General features: G+C 46.4%; 1 protein-coding gene across 1 annotated transcript in view; it reads left to right on the plus strand.

Annotated features, from left to right (window-relative positions):
- Positions 1-24314, plus strand: part of ct (homeobox protein, cut) — a 676428-nt gene that overhangs the window by 318725 nt on the left and 333389 nt on the right. The window contains 1 exon segment of the mRNA XM_071675796.1: positions 19619-19936. Within this exon segment, the coding sequence (XP_071531897.1) occupies positions 19619-19936 (318 nt within the window).

The raw sequence follows: 24314 nt of genomic DNA on the forward strand, positions 1-24314 counted from the left end.
TATCTAAAGGTGTCTACATTAATCATGGAATGAGGACGGTCATGACCCGTCCCACACACACACACACACACATACGAGAGACGGGTCCCCACGAATGTGAAACTCCCCCTCCCTGCTCCCCATACAGGACAAATAGATCATCACACTCACACACACACACACACACACACACACACACACACACACACACACACACACACACACACATCATTCTTCCTTCACGATGTGTTCGGTTCAGGGAAATCTATACTTCACTTCTCTAGCGATGAGGCAACAGGGTGTTTCCCGCAGTTTGAGTGAGTAATGAACGTGACAGCCGCCCTCCCTCTGTCTTTTTCTGTACCCTTGTAACAGCCCGTGAACTAACGCAGGCGCCAACCTCAGTACCTCCCCTATACAGCCTATGCCCTCCCACAGATCCCAACCTCAGCTCCCTCCCTATACACGTCATGCCTTACCGTAAGCACACACCTCAACCCCTCCCTATATTGCCCATGCCCTACAGTAAACACCAACCTCAGCTTCCTCCACCTCCTCTTGGCGCGCCGCTAATTTTCGCCAGCCTTTGTGTTGACTGCCGTGAGAATGGGACGAAAATTATCCATTACAAACAATTACAAACTATTATCAACAATTACGATGAAACTCACCCAAAAGCCGAGCCTCGAGTTCGTCCTACAATTTTCCTCCTATTTTGCATTAATTGGTGGAGGCTCCAGTTACGCCTACCTGAACCCATTTTCCTTGGCAAGTGGACGAAAAAAAAAGAGGAAAGAAAATACGCAAAATAAATATATATATATTTATTTGATCTGAATCGGTTAAATATTTATCCTTACGAATCAACGGATTTTTTTCCCCTCTCCTGATTTTTTTTTCCCCAGTATCCACAGTTCTACTGGTTAGCGTTATATATTTTTCACATATTTTCTGTTTCGATATGTAAACAAGAGTTCCATAGCTGTTAGCGGGCAGGGAAGAGACAGACTACCAGCATAACAAAACGCTCTCACACGTGCACAAACATTGGGAATTCAAGTATATATATATATATATATATATATATATATATATATATATATATATATATATATATATATATATATATACATACATAGTTTACCCCTCTCGTTGAGGCCGTTATCGAAGACTGTTGGCCTTCACTGGAAGCAGGATCTCTGTTACTCTGGACGATCAACTAAGCTGGAAGGAACACGTCTGTACCATCAAGAGATCCCCCTCCACAAATCTTCGCCCACTCAAGACACCTGGACGCCTCCATCTCCCCAGGCCTGAGCTTCCTCAAGACGAACCTCACTTCCTCAAAATGTAATCTTCGAGGACCTCACAACCGTGTTGTAATAGCGTTGTCGTTCTGTGGGGGTTACAGCGGGATGGGGGTGGATCTAGGAAAGGCATCCAGAACGAAGGAAACCATACATAAAAAAAGAGAAATAAACACACACACACACACACACACACACACACACACACACACACACACACACAGGGCCTCCGTGGTGTAGGGCTTAGCGTTAATGACCATAAGTCATTATGGGTTCGACTGCTAGGTGCGGTAGTCGGCCCACACTCGCCCAACCCAAGTGTTCACCCTCCCCTCGGGGCTGGTCGATAAAAGGCTACCTAACTTAAGCTGGTGTGTGTGTGTGTGTGTGTGTGTGTGTGTGTGTGTGTGCGCGCGCGCGCGCGCGCGCGCACGCGGGCGCATAGGAGCATAGTCCTCACAAGGTACAGAGACAGGACAACACATGTGTAAAACTCTCTCCCATTATCCTACAAAAATTACTCACACACACACACACACACACACACACACACACACACACACACACACACACACACACATACACACACACACACACACACACACACACACACACACATACACACACACATACACACACACACACACACACACACACACACACACATGTAAGTGAAACAACACAGAAAAATATGTCTGTATATGTGCTGATTATTATATAACCTTAGCATCCACTCTATGTGAAACCTGCAGCTTGAAGGCTACGCTACAATAAGTAGCAGGGATACGCTGGTCTCCTTTAGAGTGAGAAGTTTCCCGACGTGACGATCATCAACGATGACACAACCTCGCCGAACGTGACTGATTTTCGCTCGCGGCGTAACCACACGCAGGCGGGCGGAGTCCGGTAACACCAGAATTGAACAATACGTATCTGTGCATAGTTCTCTTTCTTTTTTTTTTCCTCTCTTACGCTCACCGTTTCCCACATAAGCAAGGCAGCGTCAGGAACAGACGTCAGAGCCTTAGATGGGGGAATAAATAAAAAAAAGAAAATTCTCTCGCATGGTCACTGTGGCCAGCCACGGAAACCACTGCTCCACGGAGGCAAATGAGACACCTCTAACTTAGGGCATTCAGGGTCAGGTGTAACACTGGGGGGGAGAGAGAGAGAGAGAGAGAGAGAGAGAGAGAGAGAGAGAGAGAGAGAGAGAGAGAGAGAGAGAGAATTCTATCTATCTATCTATCTGCCTGTCTTTGTATGTATGTATGTACGTATCTATCTATTTATCTATCTATCTATCATCTATCTATCTATCTATCTATCGTCGCCGCCTTACTCCCTGCCGTCCGTATGGGCCTGATGCACCACAGAGTGAAAGGGGGAAGTGCTGGGATAACAAAGTGATCATAGACACAGCCTGACTTACCTCTCATTACCTTACAAAAACATCTCGGTGGAGTCTGCACCTCTGTGTGTGTGTGTGTGTGTGTGTGTGTGTGTGTGTGTGTGGAGAGAATGTTCCGAGGGGCTGCACTGTGCTCAATGTACCTCCACTTCTCTCCCAGAATCCTCCTCCTCCTCCTCCTCCTCCTTCCACAGGTGTTCTCAACCCCCTCCCACTCTCCCCTAACCCCCACACCTTGCACAGGTGTTAGGGGGTTCAGATGACAGGGTTAGCAGGTACATGACCGACTTCCGTTTTCTACCCTGGGGGGTTTGTTACCTGGTGACACGGCCTGGCAGAGGTGGGAGGGGGTTTGTGGCTGTCTCTTCCTTCTCCTCCTCCACCTGCTGGTGGTGACGACGTAATAGACATCGCGCGTTCGTTATCCAGGCCTTCACACCAATCGCTAGCATCCACACACACACATACACACACACACACACACACACACACACGCACACACACACACACACATACACCGTGGTGAAGTGGTTAAAGCGTTATCGACCGTGAGCCAGCCTGAGGTCGGGCCCACATGGGTTTGAATCCCGGGGCGCAGAAGTAGGCCTACACTCTACCAAGGTGTTCATCCCCCCACCCCCCAAGGGCTGGTCGATATATGGGTACCTGGCTTAGGTGTGTGTGTGTGTGTGTGTGTGTGTGTGTGTGTGTACATATATACATAAACAGAAATAAAAGACTATGATATATATATATATATATATATATATATATATATATATATATATATATATATATATATATATATATATATATCATATACTTGATCGTCGTTTACAAGGTTAAGTGATGGGGCAAAATGAGTGTAAAACTCTCTCCCCGTTACACACATAGTTCTCCTCAAGAATGAAGGACATAAGACCCAGTAACTATAACCAGAAATTAACCAAAAACATTGTTAGGAGTTATGTAAACACGTGCCCTTACGGTATGAGGGTAGCGTATGAGTGGAATAAACTGAATGATGAAATCCCGTATGAAGACTGCAAATGAAAGCAGTATACGGAGGTTCAGAAAGTCGAATGACATTAATGAGGGCCCCCCACGTGTGTAAGACTCCCTCACCCTACAGCACAATATCATCACACACGCAAGAGAGATATCAAAACTGTGTGGTAAGTCTTGCTCCCCGGACAACTGAACCCAAACCATGATAATAATGCAAACATGATACGTCATATGACCATGCCATACACAAGGCACTCACACCACTGTTCAGTCGAGGTACGAAAGAGCACAGAGACTGACCAACCACGTTTATTTCAACAATGTGCATGAGTTGTGGCAAGACATGAACACTGGACCCACCGGTACTACATAGAACCTTCTATGATGACAAAGACGTACACCAGGGTAGACTTGACCACAGAAGTACTGTCAAACATGCACCACAGGAAGCTTCCCCATGACACAGGTATGCAAATGGTCCACACACGAAGGTGTACACAATTCTTTCAATAGGACACAGGCAGGAATAGTAGATCTTTCTTAAAGACATTACAGAACCCAAAATGAAGAGGTGAACATAACCCAGTTTAAAAGAGATGGGTGGGAGTCACTGTTCAGTTGAAGTATCATAAGAATGTGCAAGAGTAAGAGCAAGGAGACAATGAAACTAAGTAAATATATATATATATATATATATATATAGGGTGGATCATAGGGTGGGGGAGGGGGCGAAAATTTTGGGAGCCTTGAAAAATGTGTGGAAGTCGAGAACATTATCCCGGAAAGCAAAAATGGGTATGTTTGAAGGAATAGTAGTTCCAACAATGTTGTATGGTTGCGAGGCGTGGGCTATGGATAGAGTTGTGCGCAGGAGGATGGATGTGCTGGAAATGAGATGTTTGAGGACAATGTGTGGTGTGAGGTGGTTTGATCGAGTAAGTAACGTAAGGGTAAGAGAGATGTGTGGAAATAGAAAGAGCGTGGTTGAGAGAGCAGAAGAGGGTGTTTTAAAATGGTTTGGGCACATGGAGAGAATGAGTGAGGAAAGATTGACCAAGAGGATATATGTGTCGGAGGTGGAGGGAACGAGGAGAAGAGGGAGACCAAATTGGAGGTGGAAAGATGGAGTGAAAAAGATTTTGTGTGATCGGGGCCTGAACATGCAGGAGGGTGAAAGGAGGGCAAGGAATAGAGTGAATTGGAGCGATGTGGTATACAGGGGTTGACGTGCTGTCAGTGGATTGAATCAAGGCATGTGAAGCGTCCGGGGTAAACCATGGAAAGCTGTGTAGGTATGTATATTTGTGTGTGTGGACGTGTGTATGTACATGTGTATGGGGGGGGTTGGGCCATTTCTTTCGTCTGTTTCCTTGCGCTACCTCGCAAACGCGGGAGACAGCGACAAAGTATAAAAAAAAAAAAAAAAAAAAAAAAAAAAAAAAATATATATATATATATATATATATATATATATATATATATACATATATATATATATATATATATATATATATATATATATATTTATATATATTTATATATATATATATATATATATATATATATATATAAACGCAAATTTATGAGCAATAATTACCGCTGGCCCATTAAAAACAGATGGACACACACACACACACACACAGATATGAGTGAAGAGATTGAGCGAAATACCACAGAACCAGTATGAGACAGTGACCCGTAGGCTAACATCACCCTAAAGATAAGTTAAACAAATTAACTCTCACGAAACAGTGGTCTCCTCTATGTTGCTGCGCCGCCTTGCTGAATTCGCCACCACACTGTCGAACTCCGGGAGGAGGGTCCCAGTTTACAGCGCAGGGCATACCGTTTTGCTGACCATCATTAAAGCAGGCACTAAACATCGTCTGGAGAAATATATTAGTGATAATATCACCCTAAAAGCAAGAACAAAGAAATGAGACTCACTTATCAGCCCCTCGCTACTGCAAAGAACACAAAGCAGCTAAAATACTACTGGACCAACAATAGCAACATCACATATCATTCGAGTTTTTGACAGAATAATCAAATGTAAATTGACTGACGTCACGGAATCAAACACTCGACGCGGCTACGCGGGACAACACAACAGGGCTTCAATGCGGGAGAGAATCACGCCTCTCTCAGCTGCTCCAGCAACACACTCCAACCTCAAGGGGACACTGGAGGCGTAACGGTACACGCGGACTTTGGAGATGTCATCGACAGATGTCTACAACGTGCTGATGACAGACAGATCGCAACACATGTTCTCACCCCCGGCAGTTAATTCCTGGTACCTCAACGCGACAAGGCTCCGTTATTTGCCTTTTTTTTTTTTTTTAAGGGACTGTATTCACTGTTTCTTGATCCTCATTTATCCGAGGCAGATGTAAAACATAAAAGCCAACACAGCTTCACAACGTCATCTCGAGATGACACCAGAACACTCATGAGAAAATCTCATCTGTGGATGAGAGGGAGACGACAACTGGACACTGTTCAACCCCTCCAAGCGGGTCGATGAAAATAACACGCTGTTAAACGGAGATAAGTTTCATCTCCTTCGTAATGGGTGACGTGAAGAAGGAGAAACTCTAATAGAGTACTGTACACAAGAAAAAAAAGAAAACAGTCATAAATTATATGATCTAGGAGTGACCATGTCTGATGATCTTAATCTTGAGCGAACGCACCAGAGCAACAGTTTGTCTTTTCAAAGAATAAGGCTGGCTGGATTATGCGAACCTTGAAGACGAGAGAGACGCAGATGCGATGATGACACTGTTCAGAACACTTACATTTCCACACTAAGATTCCGCTGTGTGGTAAACAGCACCCTTTATGGCGAGACAAATGGCAGAGTTAAATAATAAACAGGCAAGGACCATTCACAACCCGCACTGACTGCAGGGAGATCAGAATTTTTGGGTACGACTGAAAGCAATGACGCCCTACTCTCTGATGGCAGGGACGGAAGACGTCACAATTTACGCATGGCAGATCCTGGAGGGCACGGCTCTCAATCTGTGCCCGAAAGTGTATCTCCGTTGCCACGACAAGTATGGAAAACATCGTGGAATATCATCAGATGCATAAAAAGATGTCATTAAGACAACAGACGACAAGCGTAAACACCCGGGACCGAGTCTAGCACACACACACCATCCACTGAAAAACTTTCAAGAACTCTCTTGATGTGCCTAACCCTGGGTTGTGGAGGACACGAAGACCTACTGGTTGTGCCTTCAAACAGACAGACTAATCACAAGAACAACAGAGCATTTTAGTTCCCATACAGGGCTGTGGGAAGCAGAAGAGTCTGCAAAACCCACGTTGTATACGTAAGGCACACATACCTATCCATACATGCATGCTGTATCCATGCAGTTTTATATTTAAATAGTTTCCGTGGAGGGACTGCACTTTCATAATATCTCGCCTTACCATCCTACTGCCCTCTGACGTTAGAGTGGGTAAGTGGGTGGATGCATGGGTAGAGTGGGTAAGTGGGTGGATGCATGGGTAGAGTGGGTAAGTGGGTGGATGCATGGGTAGAGTGGGTAAGTGGGTGGATGCATGGGTAGAGTGGGTAAGTGGGTGGATGCATGGGTAGAGTGGGTAAGTGGGTGGATGCATGGGTAGAGTGGGTAAGTGGGTGGATGCATGGGTAGAGTGGGTAAGTGGGTGGATGCATGGGTAGAGTGGGTAAGTGGGTGGATGCATGGGTAGAGTGGGTAAGTGGGTGGATGCATGGGTAGAGTGGGTAAGTGGGTGGATGCATGGGTAGAGTGGGTAAGTGGGTGGATGGATGGGTGAGCGGGTAGGTAAGTGGGTGGATGGATGGGTGAGCGGGTAGGTAAGTGGGTGGATGCATGGGTAGAGTGGGTAAGTGGGTGGATGCATGGGTAGAGTGGGTAAGTGGGTGGATGCATGGGTAGAGTGGGTAAGTGGGTGGATGGATGGGTGAGCGGGTAGGTAAGTGGGTGGATGCATGGGTAGAGTGGGTAAGTGGGTGGATGCATGGGTAGAGTGGGTAAGTGGGTGGATGCATGGGTAGAGTGGGTAAGTGGGTGGATGCATGGGTAGAGTGGGTAAGTGGGTGGATGCATGGGTAGAGTGGGTAAGTGGGTGGATGCATGGGTAGAGTGGGTAAGTGGGTGGATGGATGGGTGAGCGGGTAGGTAAGTGGGTGGATGCATGGGTAGAGTGGGTAAGTGGGTGGATGGATGGGTGAGCGGGTAGGTAAGTGGGTGGATGCATGGGTAGAGTGGGTAAGTGGGTGGATGGATGGGTGAGCGGGTAGGTAAGTGGGTGGATGCATGGGTAGAGTGGGTAAGTGGGTGGATGCATGGGTAGAGTGGGTAAGTGGGTGGATGCATGGGTAGAGTGGGTAAGTGGGTGGATGCATGGGTAGAGTGGGTAAGTGGGTGGATGCATGGGTAGAGTGGGTAAGTGGGTGGATGCATGGGTAGAGTGGGTAAGTGGGTGGATGGATGGGTGAGCGGGTAGGTAAGTGGGTGGATGCATGGGTAGAGTGGGTAAGTGGGTGGATGCATGGGTAGAGTGGGTAAGTGGGTGGATGCATGGGTAGAGTGGGTAAGTGGGTGGATGCATGGGTAGAGTGGGTAAGTGGGTGGATGCATGGGTAGAGTGGGTAAGTGGGTGGATGGATGGGTGAGCGGGTAGGTAAGTGGGTGGATGCATGGGTAGAGTGGGTAAGTGGGTGGATGCATGGGTAGAGTGGGTAAGTGGGTGGATGCATGGGTAGAGTGGGTAAGTGGGTGGATGCATGGGTAGAGTGGGTAAGTGGGTGGATGCATGGGTAGAGTGGGTAAGTGGGTGGATGCATGGGTAGAGTGGGTAAGTGGGTGGATGGATGGGTGAGCGGGTAGGTAAGTGGGTGGATGCATGGGTAGAGTGGGTAAGTGGGTGGATGCATGGGTAGAGTGGGTAAGTGGGTGGATGCATGGGTAGAGTGGGTAAGTGGGTGGATGCATGGGTAGAGTGGGTAAGTGGGTGGATGCATGGGTAGAGTGGGTAAGTGGGTGGATGCATGGGTAGAGTGGGTAAGTGGGTGGATGCATGGGTAGAGTGGGTAAGTGGGTGGATGCATGGGTAGAGTGGGTAAGTGGGTGGATGCATGGGTAGAGTGGGTAAGTGGGTGGATGCATGGGTAGAGTGGGTAAGTGGGTGGATGCATGGGTAGAGTGGGTAAGTGGGTGGATGCATGGGTAGAGTGGGTAAGTGGGTGGATGCATGGGTAGAGTGGGTAAGTGGGTGGATGCATGGGTAGAGTGGGTAAGTGGGTGGATGGATGGGTGAGCGGGTAGGTAAGTGGGTGGATGCATGGGTAGAGTGGGTAAGTGGGTGGATGGATGGGTGAGCGGGTAGGTAAGTGGGTGGATGGATGGGTGAGCGGGTAGGTAAGTGGGTGGATGCATGGGTAGAGTGGGTAAGTGGGTGGATGCATGGGTAGAGTGGGTAAGTGGGTGGATGCATGGGTAGAGTGGGTAAGTGGGTGGATGCATGGGTAGAGTGGGTAAGTGGGTGGATGCATGGGTAGAGTGGGTAAGTGGGTGGATGCATGGGTAGAGTGGGTAAGTGGGTGGATGCATGGGTAGAGTGGGTAAGTGGGTGGATGCATGGGTAGAGTGGGTAAGTGGGTGGATGCATGGGTAGAGTGGGTAAGTGGGTGGATGCATGGGTAGAGTGGGTAAGTGGGTGGATGCATGGGTAGAGTGGGTAAGTGGGTGGATGCATGGGTAGAGTGGGTAAGTGGGTGGATGCATGGGTAGAGTGGGTAAGTGGGTGGATGCATGGGTAGAGTGGGTAAGTGGGTGGATGCATGGGTAGAGTGGGTAAGTGGGTGGATGCATGGGTAGAGTGGGTAAGTGGGTGGATGCATGGGTAGAGTGGGTAAGTGGGTGGATGCATGGGTAGAGTGGGTAAGTGGGTGGATGCATGGGTAGAGTGGGTAAGTGGGTGGATGCATGGGTAGAGTGGGTAAGTGGGTGGATGCATGGGTAGAGTGGGTAAGTGGGTGGATGCATGGGTAGAGTGGGTAAGTGGGTGGATGCATGGGTAGAGTGGGTAAGTGGGTGGATGCATGGGTAGAGTGGGTAAGTGGGTGGATGCATGGGTAGAGTGGGTAAGTGGGTGGATGCATGGGTAGAGTGGGTAAGTGGGTGGATGCATGGGTAGAGTGGGTAAGTGGGTGGATGCATGGGTAGAGTGGGTAAGTGGGTGGATGCATGGGTAGAGTGGGTAAGTGGGTGGATGCATGGGTAGAGTGGGTAAGTGGGTGGATGCATGGGTAGAGTGGGTAAGTGGGTGGATGCATGGGTAGAGTGGGTAAGTGGGTGGATGCATGGGTAGAGTGGGTAAGTGGGTGGATGCATGGGTAGAGTGGGTAAGTGGGTGGATGCATGGGTAGAGTGGGTAAGTGGGTGGATGCATGGGTAGAGTGGGTAAGTGGGTGGATGCATGGGTAGAGTGGGTAAGTGGGTGGATGCATGGGTAGAGTGGGTAAGTGGGTGGATGCATGGGTAGAGTGGGTAAGTGGGTGGATGGATGGGTGAGCGGGTAGGTAAGTGGGTGGATGCATGGGTAGAGTGGGTAAGTGGGTGGATGCATGGGTAGAGTGGGTAAGTGGGTGGATGCATGGGTAGAGTGGGTAAGTGGGTGGATGCATGGGTAGAGTGGGTAAGTGGGTGGATGCATGGGTAGAGTGGGTAAGTGGGTGGATGCATGGGTAGAGTGGGTAAGTGGGTGGATGCATGGGTAGAGTGGGTAAGTGGGTGGATGCATGGGTAGAGTGGGTAAGTGGGTGGATGCATGGGTAGAGTGGGTAAGTGGGTGGATGGATGGGTGAGCGGGTAGGTAAGTGGATGGATGGATGGGTGAGCGGGTAGGTAAGTGGGTGGATGCATGGGTAGAGTGGGTAAGTGGGTGGATGGATGGGTGAGCGGGTAGGTAAGTGGGTGGATGCATGGGTAGAGTGGGTAAGTGGGTGGATGCATGGGTAGAGTGGGTAAGTGGGTGGATGGATGGGTGAGCGGGTAGGTAAGTGGGTGGATGCATGGGTAGAGTGGGTAAGTGGGTGGGTGGATGGATGGGTGAGTGGGCTCGTAAGTGGGTGGATGGATGGGTAGGTGGGTGGATGTATGTCCCCGGGATACTGGTGCTAGGTGAGAGACTTTGTAAGGGGTGTTCCGTGAATGTAGTTCCGTGAGGGGTATACCATGAGAAGCGGTATTCAAAAAGGAACACCGAAGGAGGTGTTCCTTGAGAGCTGCTCCATGACAGGTATTCCAAGTGTTGGTGTGTATGTGTGCGAGAGAGGAGTTCTATGTGAAGTATTCCGTGAGAGACGGTCCATGAGAAGTGTTCCGTCAGTTTTCCTCGAGGTGCGTTCCGTGAAAAGATGTTCCTTGACAGGTGTTCTGTAAGTGGTGTTCCACAAGATGATGTGTTCCGTGAGAGGTGTTCCTTGAGTGGCGTTCCCTGAAAGGTGCTCCATATAAAGTATCCCCTGTGGGGATGTTGTATGTCTGCTGCGGCATATCAGAGACGGCCTATTGCTTTTCTTTCATGAATACAGATCAGCGCTCCCTGACCTCACAGATAAGAAATGTGTCTGCTTATCTATCTATCTATTTCTTTATCTGCATTTCTCTTCCTACTATCTATACGTGTCCGATATGTATACGTGTCTTTCTAAATCAGGCAACAAACCTTCTTAATCATAAAACAAACTTCATACCTACGTTTTTATCCTCTCTCTCTCTCTCTCTCTCTCTCTCTCTCTCTCTCTCTCTCTCTCTCTCTCTCTCTCTCTCTCTCTCCTACTTAGAAATTCTTTCCAGGGCTGGAGAAGTCTTTGACGTACACAGCATTTGACATTTCCATTAAACACCATTACCATAATGCTATCTTGGGACGTGACTGATTGATTTAGCGAAACCAGAATGAAACTACATTAAGAAGGTGGGAGGGAGGGAGGGAGGGAGGGTAAGTGTGGTAAGGTGGTCAGACTGTGGTGGTGGTAAGGGGGTTAGTGGGGTAGCCCAGTTCATCAGGTCGGCTCTACCACAACACCTCCCCTTGCAGTCTCACACGTCCTGTCGCAGACGTATAGCGGAGGAGGTGGAGATGGGGGGTGGGTGGTGTGGGAAGCGAGTCCGGCGCTTGCTTGATTCATGGCTAGACATCACACGTTCTTCATCTTCCTCACCTTCACTCTATGTCGTCTTCAAGAGCACTGGTGAACCTTTTGAATAATTTCTATGTCTTTCTCTTTCCTCCTCTTATTCGCCGTTTTCTATCTGAAATCGTCTTCCTACGATTTATTTCCACTTTCCCCTCGAGAGTATTTTTAGCCGAGGGTCACGCACGTCATTCATTTTCATCTTTTTTTTTTCCTTACTCTTGTCACTTTCGCTCATCCGTCTTTTGATCACCGTATCCCTTACGAATCATCATTTCCCCAACTCATTCCGTCTTAAGTCACCCCACCCTCTCCCTCCCTCGCTCGCCATCTCTCTCTCTCACTTTTCACGATCCACTCACTCTCCTCGACCTTCTCATTCTACCTCACCGCCACCTTCATCCTCTTTGATATTTCAACTCTTCCACGCATTTCCTCTGAAGCTCAGCTTATCTTTTTCTTTTCCTTTTCTTTTGCACAACCTCTTCCAACAACAACAACCCCCCTATCCTAGCAACAACACTGTTTCCGAACACCGTCTTTCTCCCTATGTTCATAACGTGATCTCGTCTCTACCTTGTCAGCATTCCTAGCTGTTCTCCCACGTAACTCCTCCTTTTTTCAACATATATATATTTTTTTTCTGTTTCTTTGCGCCCTCTCCGGCACCCTGAACACCTCACCTCCTCCCCTCCCCCCACTACCTCCCTCCCATCCCCCCAACCCAACAACCTGTTGGGTGGCGGCTGTTGCCGTCAGTCACTCAGGGGGTAAGAATCGGAACCCTGGGCTGGAGCCCTGCCACGTCACCGGCGTGATGAAGAGCTCAGGTGGTGCCACATGGGGAGGAGGAGGAGGAGGGAGGTGAGGGAGGGCTGGGAGCAGGAGGAGGAAGTCGGAGGGAAGGAGAGGAGGAGGAGGGAGAAAGGGGAGGAAGAAAGGAGGGAAGACTTGGAAGCGGAGGGGTGAGACTCGTGTCATTTCACGGATAATATGAACCATCCACACTGTTACGGTAGAAAGAAATGAGGAGGAGTGAACACCACAGGAGGAGAAAACGAGGATTTACCAGATTAATAAGGAGGAATGAAAAGTATGTCCGCAAAATACTATATATTTTTTTTCCTCACTTTTTTTGTCTGCAGTTTCCCGGGTTAGCGAGGTAGCGCCAGAAAATAGATGGGGGGAAAAAAATGGTCTCATTCGCTTACACCGCATTCTCTAGCTGTCGCGTGTAATACACCGAAAACACAGCTCCCCTATCCACAACCAGCCCCCCCCCCCCCCCCCCCACACACACACACACACACACACACAACCAGTCGCTCCTCCGTATGAAAGTAGCACAATTCTCTTGTCTGTTGTGATCTGCAAGATTGAAAAACACCTTTCCACACTCAGACCATAATTAGAGGTAGAAGCGAATGTTCTACCAACGGATGAAGTAACTGAATATTAAAATCCATATCAAATAACGTTCTTAATTATTTCCCAATGAAGTTTTGGTCATCACAGTTAGTAGGAGATGGTCGCGAGGGGGGGGGGGGAAAACCATCAGTGCAATTTCAGTAAAGGTAAAGGCTTTCATCAATCTTTTTGTTTGTTTATCTATAAAAGAATAAACATATAGAAATTCTATAACGCAGGTTCTATACAGACTACAGTCCAGATGAGAGGATTCATAAAACGTCTTGGGGGGAAAAAATGGAGTGAATCGGTTTGAGGGTGTAAAAAAGGATGGATGGATTTGAAGGGCTGTGCGATGCACCCCAATCGTGCGAAATAATGATGTATATGACACGTAAAGAAGAAAAACCAAAATACATCACATTTTCTTCTTTTCTGTTCATCTCCAATATGTTATAAACTACAGAGTCATGAAAAAAAAAAAAGGTAATAAAAAGAAGAAATCATCATTTGGCAAATCCTTCTCCATAAAACTCAAAACAAATAAAATATCTAAATTGGTATTGCTTATATAGACTGCCAACGCCAATGCATTTGAAAGAATCCACGGCAATATCTCTGGAAATGAAGTAATGCGAGGATGGTAAAAAAAAAAAAAAAAAAATCCCTCCTGCTGAAATAGAAATTGAAGATTGATGATAAATGAATTGTCAGATGAAAAGTATTATTTATTGATTCAAACGAGCGAAAGTAACACATCTCTCAATACACACACACACACACACACACACACACACACACACACACACACACACACACAATGAAAACTTATAAACGCCTCTCTGGATCTGAGAACGAAGACTTGGACGAGACAATTCTTCGCGAGGAGGGCAAACCCATCAGCGACAGGTGACGAGAGGAAAGCAAGCGAGAGAAGAACCAGGAAAAAAGAAAAGAAAGAAGAAAACCTCTGAAGTAAAAGAGCAGTGGACGCGAGGCCTCAGTCACAGAAAATGGGTCAAGAGATGGGACCACCACACGTATACATAAAGGTCTTTCCCCGTACATGTGAACGGGGAGTCATAAATACTCGCAGGAATCCCTCTACATCTGCTAAACTATTTACCTATCTATATAATATATATATATATAATAAATAACTCGATTATACTTACAAGATTCACGGGAGTTTGTTGAACAGTAAAAAAAAAAAAAAAGAAATCTAAAAACCTTCAAAGTTTTTATCCAATAGGAACTAAGATATATATCTGTCCACTTCATCCCAGATGGACGCAAGACGTCATGCAGACTCATCACTACATGATTAGGAAGAAAAATTTCAGCGTGACGACGCATGACACTCATGAGTGTGGCAGTCAAGGATATAAACGAATATTAAAGATCAGAGAATGAAATCGAGCATTGGAGGTGACGATGAAAAGAGAAGGATCTCCGGAAAGAATTCCCAACTGGTTTGAGAATCTGTGTCTACCTTACGAAGTTCTGACCAAAACTGAGGCAATTTTGAGAGAGCGGGTTACGTCTCCCAGTACACCCACAGCGGCCAACACATAATGCAGACGAGAAGGCAGAGAAATCGACCTCGTCAATGGCTATCGCGTTCTATCAGAAGGTACGACACAAACGTAATCCACTCACGCGTCAGACACTCTGAGATCTGGTGTACTGCTCGCTTCTCGCCCCACTGAACCCCTGGAGCACAATGGTACGACCCTTGAGTACGATGGTAAGACTCATGGGTACGACTGCTGAGTCGGGTCAGAGGGCATGGCACTGTAACCAAGGGTCGTACCGTCATACGCAAGGGATGAATTTTCAAGTTCAAAGTTGTCGTTCGGACAGTCGTGCTCAGGGGTCGCGCCGTCGTGCTCTAGGGGTTCCTACCGTCGTGCTCGGGAGAATAAAGAATTTCCGTAAAAAAAAGATAGAAACTGGACTTATCAAAAGAAAGAAGATCGGGTACCGAAGCTGGCGAACAAAACGACCAGCGTCCCCGAAGACAGACAGACAGACGGCAGCCCCGAAACGATTCACGGCGACCAATGTATTGTATCCCTTGTGTTGTGTGTTTTCCGGACGCTGAGTTCCAACCCCATGAACAATCCTAGAGGGCCAGTGGACCCTGACAGTCCACGGATTCACTTAACTGATCCCCCCCGACCTCCCTCCCCCTTCCACACACGGGGTCATCGTGACGGAGAGAGAGAGAGGGAGAGACAGAAGAGGCTGGGCAAAGGACCGACTCCCACACATCCATAGGTCCATCAAGGTTACCCTTTACGATCCACGAAGGAAGCAGGACCTGGCGTGTCACCTACAGCTGCTCTGGCGGTGACGAGAGAACGAGGATCCCTCGTTTCGTCTCGTCAATTTCACGTATGCACTGAGGAGTCACATTGTTAAGTCGAAGTTAGAGACGCTAAAGGATGTCATTAGATGGGGAGATAACATGAAGCACCCAGGCCTGATGGAGGAGGGGAGGAGAGGAGGGAAGGTAGGGTTACTGCTAAATATATTCAATTTCTCCACCCGGGATCGTTAGGTTTGCTATTCTCGGGAAACACCAGCGGCAGAATACTGTACTGGCCTTAATAGAAATCACAGGTATGGAACACTCGAACCCAAGTGACGGCTTCTACCCACTAACTAAAACAGTGAGAGGAGATGGTTAATATTTTCAATACGATGTGGTGCCACTTGGGTAATCTGTCAGCATCCCGTCTTAGCCTCTGGGATTCCCGGGATATCTTGACGGGGCCTGGAGTGACCGGCGCAGCTGCTCCGCCACCATAACGGGGATTTCCACCATCAGCAGCTGCTGCTGCTGCTGCTTCTGGAAACTGATAATTTGATTTTTCTTTTTTTTTTTTTTCTCGTGGCTTATTGAAACCGCGTTCTTTAGCATTCAAACCGCGTTCCTTAGCACCGAAACCGAGTTCTTTAGCAGTAAAACCGGGTTCATAGTATTGAAACCGCGTTCTTGGCGATACTAGACATACGCATGGACGGCATTCTCATCAAAAAATGAAGCTGATGAAAACTAATAACACTTGAGTTCGGAAATCGATACATTCATACTTCGCTGATATTTCTATAGCGGCGGCTCTCGTGGCTCTAGACACAGACGCTTATCGAGGACGGGTCTTAAGGTATGAAAATAAAATAAGCAGAGACGGAGGAGCGAACCTAAATTGAAGATTAAGATAAGTCTGCGAGTGTGTATGTGAAGAAGCGAGAAAGCTTCCTTTTCAAAACGGGACACACTGTTGTTGGTAGGAAATACAGGCGAGAAAAAAAAATAGGTCCAAACCTTAGCGGTTGAGAGAAAGAGACATCACAAAGGCCTACACCCTCGCGTTGCCACACACACACACACACACACACACACACACACACACACACTATTCATGCGAAACGGTGGCTCGCATGACGCAGCCTACCTAATAATGGCAGAGGCACACAAACAGCCAGCTCGAGGGAGCAAAACCTGAAGAACTATCTAAAGACCAGAGACAGGAAACCCCAAGTGCAATGGCGTTGGGAAAGTGGATCAAGCTTTGAGGTCAGATTTGACATGATGATAAGTCGTATTGCTTTAGCCTCAACTCCGTCGTGGGTGGGAGAGAGAGAGAGAGAGAGAGAGAGAGAGAGAGAGAGAGAGAGAGAGAGAGAGAGAGAGAGAGAGAGAGTGATGTTAAGAGCCGTCCCGAATGAGAGGGCAGAACTCTAAACAAGGAGAAATCAATTGCATGTATACCTGAAGTGACTGCGTTGCGTTTGTGGTGGGGGGTGGGGCTGTGGAGTGTCTGCTCAGACGAGTAGACCCGGTCTCAGCATCTTCCGTATATTCTCGAAACAACTCTTAAGTGCCACCATGACCAAGGATGCGCTCATTGCGTTGAGGGAGGGTGAGCCATCAAGCCAAAAGGATATAGAAATGTCGTAATGGGTCCCTTGTCAGAAAGGATGACGCTCGGTGTAAGACACGCTACAAAGTAACTAGTTCAACTTTTGCTCGTCTGGGGAAATCCTATCCGAATCTGAACTCGCGTGATTAGTAGCGGTCAAGAACGAGATGTTCGATCGAACAACGGGTAGAGGAGTGAATATCTGAAAGAGGTGGAAGGATGTAGACTTCATTCATCTACGCATGAGCGAACCGAGTAGTTATCTACAAGAAAGAAGGCTGTTCATAGAAGAAAAAAAAAAATAGGAAGGGGAACAGAAGATAACCAAGAGGAACACCACTGACGATAAGAAAGAAGAGAGCAGATTCCTCCGCAGACAATTACAGAAAGTGACAGACGAAAGAGAAAACTGAATTTAAGAGAATGGACTTGAGGGAGAGAAGCTAAAAGAGAGAGAAAGGAGCCTGGGGATCTGAAACCTCCCTCCCCCCTCCTTGCTCGAGACCGTATCGAAAGCTTTCGAAATATCAAGGGTTACGACACGAAATTCCCTAAACCCCGTCGGGCGGGATGACCAAACAAAGGATTGGATATCGCTAGTGGATCTTGCCTTGCGAAAACCATACCGGTGACAAGAGAAAGGACCGTGAGAGAGAGAGAGAGAGAGAGAGAGAGAGAGAGAGAGAGAGAGAGAGAGAGAGAGAGAGAGAGAGAGAGAGAGAGAGACTTTGAAGACAGCAGAACTTTATGGAGGTAAAGGGTGCGGTAACTGAGAGTACTAGAACACTGACCCTTCTCCTACCCGGGTGCGTTTGCCAGTAGTGCACGCCCCGCCCCCCGGCAACAATGGGAAAGCATAGGTATCTACGCAACGGCGAAGCGCACGAACAAGGCTCGGCGCAAGACAGACTGGCCTACCACTTCAAAGACAGAAGGAATCCCCGTCCGGTCCATATGCCTTTCACTCTGCTCGTAGAGAGGGGGATTTGTAAGTATGAGAGAGAGAGAGAGAGAGAGAGAGAGAGAGAGAGAGAGAGAGAGAGAGAGAGAGAGAGAGAGAGAGAGAGAGAGAGAGACTTTCATGAAGATTTCCTATGAACCACAAGACCCTCCTTAGTTCTTCGGAGACATAAAAGGCTTTCCGAAATTTCCTGCCGAGAGGCGAAGGTCAAATAACCAACGGCTCCACAGGGCGGCTGACGGCGTGGGAGGACGGGGCCCGCGATAAGCCACGGTGGCCACCACACACACGTACACACACACACACACACACACACACACACACACACACACCGCTTCTAACACACTTCTCAGGATATGCTGACGGAGAACGCTGGCGTCCCTCTACATTCAAATCATGCATACACCACACAAAGATGGCATGAAGATGTGTGTGTGTGTGTGTGTGTGTGTGTGTGTGTGTGTGTGTGTGTGTGCAGGAGTAAAGGGAGCTGGGCCATAGTCGGCCGGTGAGGCCCGTTCGCCACACGCAACCTATCACCAGGTGGCATAAAGGTTCCTGCCATCGAAAACAATCAGGGCTGAAGAGATCTAACTCTTCCTTCTCCCCACACACGCCGCCCGTGTCTTGAGTACAGTATTCGAATTCATTCATATCCTCCGCGATGATGGTGGGGAAAGAAGACGACTTCTTCTTCTTTCGGAGGTTGATACATAGCTTGAAGTCTCACAGTCACGTGAAACATTACAGTCGATCAATAATATCAGTAAAAAGTAATATCATTAAGGCCATTGTAAGTAATGAGCCTTTATCCAGCACTGTAGGATCACGTGTCAATTGCGTTTGATGAATATCTTCCTATAGTTCACCGATCCTGATCCATGACCCCCACGACCATTGCTAAAACCGACAGGAGCCTTATGTTACCTGCACACGGTCAAAATCCTAACCCCAGTCTCCATGTGTCAAACCTACGTCAAGCTCTGCCAGAGTAGACCAAAGTGCGAGGGAACACATATACGGACAGATGGGTTGATCACTTAAAACGGGGACTTGATATATATATATATATATATATATATATATATATATATATATATATATATATATATATATACTCTTTTCTGTCTCCGAGATATCTAAATTCTAATGAATTGGCGATTCACAATCTGTCATCAAAAAACGACCGAGACTTTTTGCCCTGAGTCCTCGTCTCTTACTTCAGAAGAGATCTTATGTGTTTCAAAATTCAACTCGGTTCAATAAAAAGAAAAATATATAGAATCTTCCCGGTATTAATTCCATGCCCTGGATGAATATTTAGACTATCAAAACTTAAAAATGAATATAAAGAAAAACACACACACGAGGAAGGGAAGACTAATGGCAAGTGTTTTCTGTCCTTCACAGAGAGCCACCCTGGCCGAGAACGAGGTTCACACCCTGAAGGAACAGCTGGAGACCGTCAAGTGCCAGAAGGGCCTCAAGGAGAGCAACAACAACAATAACAACAACAACAACAACATAAACAGCACCAACTCCATCACCAACAACAACAACAACACCAACAACAACAATAACAACACCACCACCACCACCTCCACCAACACCACCACCACCACCACCACCACGGAGGCGGGCGGCGATGTGGTGGACTCCTCCGAGGTCTCGGAGAGAACCGGGAGGACGACGCCCATCGAGGAGATCATACAGTCCAAAGAAAAAGAGGTGAGTGTTGCCCCCCCGACCAGTTGTGTGTGTGTGTGTGTGTGTGTGTGTGTGTGTGTGTGTGTGTGTGTGTGTGAGGGGAGGGGAGAGGGGAGGGGGTAGGGTGTGGTGTCCCGTTTTAAGTCGACCAGACGACTTTGGAGGAGGCATCCACCACTTCTGATCGTTTCTGCCAGAGGACGGCAGCCAGGGGTGTAAGGGTGTCAGGCGAGTCTGATTTACAGTCTGCCAGAGACGACTGTGGAGTATCAAACAAGTCTGTCCAAGTCTGCCAGTATGAAGCAAGCAGCCTTATCAACTCTGCCAGAGGACTGTAAAGCGTCAGTCAAATCTTCCTAAGTCTGCCGGACGACTCTGGAGTGTCAGGCAAGACTTATTCAAGTCTGCTGGAAGACTGCAGAGTATGAGGCAAGTCTTATCAATACTGGCAGACGACTTTAGAGTGGCCGGGCATGTTTTAGTAAGTCTGCCAGGCGACTATAAAGTGTCAGATAAGTCTTAATAATTCTCACAGACGACTGTAGGATATCAGACTAAGACTTTTCAAATCTACAAATCTACCAGGAGACTGTAGAGTCCCAGGCAAGTCTAATCAAGACTGCCAGACGACTGTAGAGTGCCAGACAAGCCTCACTGAGAACTGCCACACGACAGTAGATGGTGTCAGGTAAGTGTGTCATCAGCTTGACGACGTGGAGTATCACGTAAATAGTTCTTCTGTCTGCCATACGACGGTAGAACTCCAGGCAAGTCAGAAGAGAATATTCCCATCTTCATTTCCACTGTGACCGACCAGAGCATTGCTTTCGGGTGAACCCGCAGCCCGGTCTCTGAGATAGGTACTTCTTATCACAATGTTATTACACAATGTTACTCCATAACACGGTGTACAGGATGCGAGGGGATGAGTTCAGCATCCACAGAATTCAAATTTCTGTTTTTTCCAACCGTAACCTAACGTTAGACGAACGCGCACAGCATTCTTAGAAAACGTGGGCAGGGGAATTGTCTGCCATACTGCTTCGAGGTTCAACTCGATTACTGTCCTATATAAGGTTGAGCAGTCACAGAGAGCGAGCTGCTTGGTGGAATGATGATGTACAAGAAGTGTTCATGGGGGTAAAACAGATTACCTACGGTTTCTTTTTCTATATTTCTAAATTTTACCATAATGTCTGATGATGATCTGAAGGAGGATGGTCGTCTGAATGTGTTGTGATAAATGCTCAGTTTCGTCGGCAATCCTCCCATTAAGCACAAGCCAGAAGGCTCAAAGACTATCCATAATGACCCTTATCTAAACACTGTATCAAAAATACACCTCATAAATGTTCTTGATAACCATTGGTTGTCATATATATATATATATATATATATATATATATATATATATATATATATATATATATATATATATATATATATATATTTTTTTTTTTTTTTTTTTCCAAAAGAGGGAATAGAGAAGGGGACCAGGTGAGGATATTCCCTCAAAGGCCCAGTCCTCTGTTCTCAACGCTACCTCGCTAATGCGGGAAATGGCGAATAGTATGAAAGAAAGATATATATATATATATATATATATATATATATATATATATATATATATATATATATATATATATATATATATATATATACATACATACATACATATATATATATATATATATATATATATATATATATATATATATATATATATATATATATATATATATAAAGAGGAGGTGAAAAACGTCAGGGACAAGAAATACTGTACGTGAGAGGTAGGTTAACAGCCTAATAATGATCGTGTATCGTGGGGTTAATACGCTCGTTTCGTGTACGAGACAGAGAGAGAGAGAGAGAGAGAGAGAGAGAGAGAGAGAGAGAGAGAGAGAGAGAGAGAGAGAGAGAGAGAGAGAGAGAGAGAGAAGGGCACCCTTCAGTGTTCGTTCCTTTGTTGTTTTTTTTCCCTCCAAGGAAAAAAATCGACCGTTGGGAGGCAAGCTCAGGCGCGCAACTAAACTATTAATCACCAGATGTATTGCGTGCCTGTCTGCGCATCTCGTGGATTCTCCAGTCCGTCAGAAGCCATGCGATTCAGACCGTGCCAAGTGGTCTTATACATGACACTGACAATCCTGTACGACGATTGTACAGCGTTAACTGCATCCGAAGTCCGGGAATGTAGAGGAAGTACATCAAGGGTCTACACAGGGATACACAATGAGTCGGAGCTCAAAGACACAGGCCTTATGACGAGTACAACAATGGATGTTAATACGTCCTCTAATTCAGAAATAATTTACGTATACATGAATATGTGTCTACGTCTGTTTGTGTGTGTGTGTGTGTGTGTGTGTGTGTGTGTGTGTGTGTGTGTGTGTGTGTGTGTGTGTGTGTGTGTGGAATTACACTATTTATAATTACCTATTTGTACTGTGCAGGGTGGGAGTCATACACCTCGAGGGCTCCATCTCTTGAACATCCTCTGCTACCGTACAACTTTTTTTCTTAATATCATTTCTATACGTCTGTCTGTATTTAACAATGTCTTCATTCACTGTGTTCCACTCGTCCATCAATCTTATACTACGAGAGTAAACCCTCCACTTTGTTCTATATTTCCAGGGTTTCAGGCTTCATGTTATGTTCTCTGGTTGTTCTATCCCCACGTTTAACGAAGATCTGTTCATTATCTGTGTGTGTGTGTGTGTGTGTGTGTGTGTGTGTGTGTGTGTGTGTGTGTGTGTGTGGGTCGTGGTGCTAGATATGACAAGTTTGATCTCCCCGCTTCATGTTCTTTGTCTGGAAATGTGATCACAACTACACAGTGGTCACTATGAGACAACGTGGCCAGTGAGGACGTGACGAAACACACAATTCTGAGATGAATCGCCTCATTCGGGTGTTTACTTCATGAGTCATTATGAGACGTCGTAATCTTGAATGAAAATATGAGTGACGCACAGAATTCAGATCTCTAGCAACACTTATCAGAATATTATTACATTTTTTTTTTTTTGGTCTGCAGAGGAAATTCTTCTTAACTTACAAATTTTACGACTGGTAATATTTCGTGAGATTAACGTGTCTCACAGATGTTACCAGCTACAGGATATATATATATATATATATATATATATATATATATATATATATATATATATATATATATATATATTGGAAAGGATCACAATTTTGCGGGTGATCAAGATATTCCTATGAGTCCATGGGGAAAATGAAACCACGAAAAGTTCTCAAGTGCATTTTCGTGTAATAATCACATCATCAGGGGAGACACAAGGGAGAAATATAACGGTCAGTTGATATACATCGAGACGAAGCTAGGACGCCAAATGGCGTCCTAGCTTCGTCTCTCGATGTATATCAACTGACTGTTATATTTCTCTCTTGTGTCTCCCCTGATGATGTGATTATTACACGAAAATGCACTTGAGAACTTTTCGTGGTTTCATTTTCCCCGTGGACTCATAGGAATATATATATATATATATATATATATATATATATATATATATATATATATATATATATATATATATATATATATATATATATATATATATATATATATATATATATATATATATATATATATATATATATATATATATATATATATATATATATATATATATATATATATACTTACGTGTGACAAAGTTATGACTGTGACGGAAGTGTAAGGCGAATGTGGGATATGCGACTACTGAAGCGCTCCGATCAGCCTCTAGGATTAATCCCCCCCATTAATCTCCATCGTCCTTTTGATGCGCTTCCAGAGATTATGAAACTAATCAACCGATCAGGAGCGGGAAGGGGGAGAGTGGGGCGGGGACGGAGGGAGGAGGAAGGTCCCCTTGATGCATCCAGGCCGGGCGAGGCGAGGCGGGGCGAGTATACACACATACACATCGACCTTAACATATAAGCCTTAGGGATTATTAAGGAGGACAACGTCCCCCGCACCCTAAGGCTGTTTGGACCTGTGATGAGCAGTTGGCCTTCCTGCTTAACCTCCTCCCCCTCCTTCCCTCCTCCACCTCTCCTCCTCCTTCCCTTGAGTACGACGGTACGATCCTCGAGAGCACGGCGACACAACCTTCCGGTATGATGGCCTGGCCTTTGCTTGACCCCACCTAACGGGTCAGGTCAACTGGACACTCGGCTGCCCTACCGTCGTGCTCAAGGGTCATTACTATTGTGGTAAAGGTTCGTACCGTCGTGCTCAAGGGTCGTACTGTCGTGTACAACGGTCGCGCCGTCGTGCCCAAAGATCGCACCGTCGTGCTCAACTGTCGCACCGTCGTGCCCAAGGGTCGCACCGTCGTGCTCAAAGATCGTACTTATTGTGGTCAACTGTTGCACC

The sequence above is a fragment of the Panulirus ornatus genome, chromosome 21, assembly GCF_036320965.1.
Source record: "Panulirus ornatus isolate Po-2019 chromosome 21, ASM3632096v1, whole genome shotgun sequence".
NCBI classification, from domain to species: Eukaryota; Metazoa; Arthropoda; class Malacostraca; order Decapoda; family Palinuridae; genus Panulirus; species Panulirus ornatus.